Source organism: Aulostomus chinensis, chromosome 13 (assembly GCF_037954235.1).
Source record: "Aulostomus chinensis isolate RoL2024-O1b breed Wild chromosome 13, RoL_Achi_v1.0, whole genome shotgun sequence".
Taxonomy (NCBI): domain Eukaryota; kingdom Metazoa; phylum Chordata; class Actinopteri; order Syngnathiformes; family Aulostomidae; genus Aulostomus; species Aulostomus chinensis.
This window is the reverse complement of record NC_141332.1, coordinates 28,584,192-28,589,191: the sequence shown is the minus strand read 5'-3', so window position 1 is coordinate 28,589,191 and position 5,000 is coordinate 28,584,192. Positions and strand designations below refer to the sequence as shown.

The 5,000-nt window shown below is 52.2% G+C and overlaps 1 protein-coding gene across 3 annotated transcripts in view; it reads right to left on the bottom strand.

The window, feature by feature from the left end:
* The window catches only part of slc44a1b (solute carrier family 44 member 1b), a 20,087-nt gene that overhangs the window by 14,133 nt on the left and 954 nt on the right, over window positions 1-5,000 (bottom strand). Inside the window, exons 2-4 of one of the 3 annotated variants that reach the window (XM_086222432.1) lie at window positions 3,111-3,985; window positions 2,693-2,782; window positions 2,134-2,276 (exon numbers count right to left, since the gene is read on the bottom strand). In XM_086222432.1, the coding sequence (XP_086078558.1) occupies window positions 2,134-2,276; window positions 2,693-2,782; window positions 3,111-3,134 (257 nt within the window). In that variant the 5' untranslated portion in view covers window positions 3,135-3,985. Of the gene's footprint in view, window positions 1-2,133; window positions 2,277-2,692; window positions 2,783-3,110; window positions 4,209-5,000 lie in introns of those variants that run through there. The other 2 variants (XM_086222431.1, XM_086222430.1) reach the window with 2 other exon arrangements.

Sequence of the window (5,000 nt, the reverse complement as noted above, 5' to 3'; positions counted from 1 at the left end):
AGTGAGTGTGTGTGTGAGTGAGTGAGTGTGTGAGTGAGTGAGTGAGTGTGAGTGAGTGAGTGTGTGTGTGAGTGAGTGTGTGTGTGAGTGAGTGAATGTGTGTGTGTGAGTGAGTGAATGTGTGTGTGTGAGTGTGTGTGTGAGTGTGTGTGTGAGTGAGTGAGTGAGTGTGAGTGAGTGAGTGTGTGAGTGAGTGAGTGTGTGTGTGTGTGAGTGAGTGTGTGTGTGAGTGAGTGTGTGTGTGAGTGTGTGTGTGAGTGAGTGAGTGAGTGTGAGTGAGTGAGTGTGTGAGTGAGTGAGTGAGTGTGAGTGAGTGAGTGTGTGAGTGAGTGAGTGAGTGTGAGTGAGTGAGTGTGTGTGTGAGTGAGTGAGTGAGTGTGAGTGAGTGAGTGTGTGAGTGAGTGAGTGAGTGTGAGTGAGTGAGTGTGTGAGTGAGTGAGGGTGTCTCAGCTCTGAACAGCAGCCTCATGCTCCCTCAGGATGCTGTCACTCCAACAGACATAAATATCAGCAGCTGTTGCAACGGCAATGCAGCCCTCAACCCCCTAACAGAACCTCAGCCCCCGCAAAGTCAAGTTTATTGTATTTAATTGGATGTTATGTATGTCGCCACAACACAATCGAAGTCAAAGAAGGTTTCTTTTCCTGTAGAACAAGTCTCGACCTTGTTCTGTCATTGAATTAAATAATTAGGTTTGTCCTCCTCCTCTTATCTGCTTGGTCCGGGTCGTGGGGGCAACAGCCTCAGCAAGGAAGCCCAGACTGTCCTCTCCCAGCCACTTCCACCAGGTCTTCCAGGGGAATCCTGAGGCGTTCCCAGGCCAGCCCAGAGATATAATCCCTCCAGCGGGTCCTGGGTCGGCCCTGAGGCCTCCTCCTGGTCAGACGAGCCTGGAACACCTCCTGAGGGAGGCGTCCTCACCAGATACCTGAACCACCTCCACTGACTCCTCTACCTGGAGGAGCAGCAGCTCTACTCTGAGTCCCTCCTGAAGGACTGAGCTTCTCACCCTGTCTCTAAGGGAGAGTCCAGCCTCCCTGAGGAGGAAACTCATTTCAGCCGCTTGTATTCTGCTTCACATTCAGCTGTGAACTGTCCCAGCAAGAGCTGGAGGTCATGGCCCGATGGCACTAAGAGGACCACATCATCTGCAAAAAGCAGAGACAACATCCTCCCACCACCAAACTCGACCCCTCCACCACCTGGCTGCGCCTAGAAATTCTGTCCATAAAAGTTATGAACAGAACCGGTGACAAAGGGCAGTCTTGGCAGAGTCCAACCCTCACTGAGAACAAATCTGACTTCCTGCTGGCAACGCGGACCAGACTCTCACTCCTCCAGTAGAAAGACTGAACGACCCTTTGTAAGAGGCCATCCACCCCATACTCCAGGAGTCCCCCCCCCCCCACACACACACACACATACACAGGTGCTCCTGGGAACACGGTCATAAGCCTTCTCCAAGTCCACAAAACACATGTGGACTGGTTGGGCAAACTCCCATGCCCCCTCCAGCACCCTAGCGAGGGTGAAGAGCTGATCCACGGTTTCACGGCCAGGACGAAAATCACACTGCTCCTCCTCAATCTGAGGGTGGACTATCGTCCTGACCCTCCTCTCCAGTACCCTGGTGTAGACCTTACCAGGGAGGCTGAGGAGTGTGACCCCCCGATAGTTGGAACACACCCTCTGGTCCCCTTTCTTCAAGATGGGGGCCACCAGCCCGGTCTGCCACTCCAAAGGCACCGCCCCCCATGTCCACGCAATGTTGCAGAGACGTGTCAACAAGGACAGCCCCACAACATCCAGAGGCTTGAGATACCCAGGGTGGATCTCATGCACCCCTGTTACACCTTCATGACACCAGCGTTACACTACAAAACCAAACACTGGTACATCTTTATAACACTGCAAATGCACCTTAATATCACCTAACACCACATTACACCTTCGAAACACCTCGCACAGGTGTTACACATTCATAACACCACAGTCACACTCACCTAACAACACTGTTACACGACCAGAACAACACCGTTACACCTTCATAAAAATGCTGTTAAACTCTTGTTTGCTGATGTTACCAAAAGAGCCCAGAAACGCTGGAAGCAAATCATGAAAGACCGCCTTACTTCCTTTCGGTGTGGTCGAGGCCACTGAGCCTGACGCCTTCGATCTGCTCGTTGCGTTGGCCACAGGTGTTGCCGTAGCTGTCGTATCCAAAGACCAGGCGAGCAGCGCCACCGGTGACGATGGTGAAGCTGCAGATGCTGCCCTGCAGGAGGAAAGAAGATGTCACATGTTCAGACAGCCCAATGACAAAGAGGAGAATCTTGTTTGAACAGCTGATCATCACGTGACTGTCGTGGGCAGTCTGACGAGACGAGCTGATTGGCGCCTTAGATGATGCGTACGGTTACATTTAAGATAAGTTTGAATTGTGTCTGCCTCAGGGTTCACCTTAGAGTCACCTGAAGGTTCATGACGTCATTCGTGCACCTGCTGGGTCATTAAACCTGTTTATTACTGACATGACATCATCAATAATGATGTGAGGGGTCAGTTTTCATCAGATTGATGATGTCATTCATTAAACACTTGTTTTTTGCACTCTTCGTGGGTTGGGGTCAGAAATGGTCACGTGACAAAAATGTTCAGCATCACATGTGGCTCAACATGAGGCTCTGTTACCATGCCGACACAGAAGACGGTGAAGAGCAGGAACCAGGGCAGGTCGGTGCAGCTCCGGTCCTCCAGCGGTCTCCATTCTCTCTTCGTCCTCTGGAACGACACACACACACGGTCACCGTGAGCACCGGGCCTCCGCCGGGCCCGGCCCGGCCTGCTGCCGCGGCTCGGCTCGGTTTCATTAATCACATCAGCTTCATCGGGCGGGACGAGGACGGGAGCTCAGCCGCGATGACCCGCCTGCTCCCGCGGCAGCTAATGGGATTACTGGTCCTGGCTGTAATCCCAGCGGCCTCTCAACTCCCCGGGACCGGCTAACGGTACAAACACACTCCGGGCTCAACTGAAGGACACCGAGGGGAGGCTGAGAGGGGAGCAGAACCGAACTGTGCCGGGCAAGGCCAAGCCGGACCGAGCTTACCTCCGCGCTACCGCAGCATCCCATTGCAGTCAAGGTGAACGATCCCGGAGCTTCACGGAGCTTCAGATCAGCAGCAGCGGGGTCTGGAGCACGACAGGCGGGGCGAGCAGACGGTCAGCCCGCGAGGCCGAGCCCGGAGCGGAGATGGTGCCGACGGTCAGAGGAAGCGGTCCGGCCCGCTGAGCATCCCACAGTCGGTGTCCCTCCGGTTACCGGACCGAGCAAGGATTGACAGTTGAGGTTTTGTCCGCCACACTTCCTGGTGGACCGTCAGATGCGGCGGCCATTCATGTCATTGCGCATGCGCAAACGTTGAGCCGGAGCAGCGCTGAACAACAAACCGTTTGACTTCAGCGGGTGTAGTTACCGATTTGTCCGCTAGGCGGAGAGAAACGACGGAGTGGCGCTGTTGATTCAATGTTAAAATAAGAATAAGAATAAATATTGTTGTTGTTGTTATTAGTAGTAGTATAGATATTTTAGATTAATTTATGCTGATGCAATAACATATCTTCTTTTGTTTTTCCACTTTTGTTCTATTAAAACAAGACAATCACATGACCGGTGATGCGGTGGAGCAGTGGTCCTCCCTGTGGCCCCCCAGCAAGAAGGTTGTGGGTGGAGCCCCGGCTGCAGCACGGGGTCTTTCTGGGTGAGTCTCCATGTTCTCCCTGTTCCTGCTGGGTTCTCTCTGGTACTCCAGCTTCCTCCACAGTCCAAAGACATCAAGAGGGACCAGGTTAATCCAGACTCTAAATTGACCGTAGGCGTGGCTGGGAGAGCCAATGGTTGTCTGTCTCTATGTGTTGGCCCTGCGATGGACTGGTGACCTGTCCAGGGGGAAGGCTGCTGGGATAGGCTCCACCCCCACCACCCTGAACAGGAGAAGAGGGAGACCATGGAGGGATGGATGGATGGAATCACATGACCTCAGTTACATTTCAATATTCTGACCCTGCTGTTCCCTTTCTGGTTCTGTGGTGCTCGGTACCAAGATTCTGTGTCGCCCCCTGGGGGCTGGTGTGTGTCTTATTAGGAGCAGTCCCATGCTAATTCTAACATATTTATATGTTGAATAACGCAAGTTCAACGTTCCATGTAGTTTGACCAGACTTGCTGCCTCCGACAGGAAATGGAAAGTGTCCATAAGTAATGACATCAGGGATCCATGGTCACCTGCTGTGACAGAGTTACACATTAAAATCAGAACTTAGATGGATCCCAAGAAGAGGAGATGGCCGGCAGTGGGGGGGCCAGACGTGGCTCGTCATGGTCAAACGAACGTCACGTCTCTGTAGTCACATCAGCAGTCACATTCATTCATCCTGACAAGGGAATTCAGGCTGTTAGCCTCATCCTTAGTGAAGTGTATATACAGCTGACCTTTGACCTCCATGTGACTGTAAGAGAGACTGAGGTCTTTGTTTGAGCGGGACACTGTCCATGTGTCTTCATGGTCTCCACCAGTCACCAAGACTGAGTACCACTGTCCTGACAGCGCCGTCCCACTAACCACTAACGTGACCTGAAGACGTCACAGCATTAGGACCGCCTCTCAGTGACATCACAGCCTTGTGAGTGTTCAAACACAAACAAAATAATGACATCATTGCCATGACCTCAGTTCTCACACATTAACAGGCTTATCAACACCAACGTGACAATCATGTGACTCACATGTTATAAGGAATGTTCTTATATTTTATAGTTTATTATTGGCTTTTTTGCCCCGTAAGAAAGGTTTCACTGACTCAGGGACCTTTGAACCCCTGGATGTGGTCCACCACCAGGAAGCAGAGCTGATGTCTTTGTGACCCAACATGATCGTGGTCCTGCACCCGTCATCAACACAAATGTGTCAGTGGGCGGAGTCACAAACAGCCATCAACA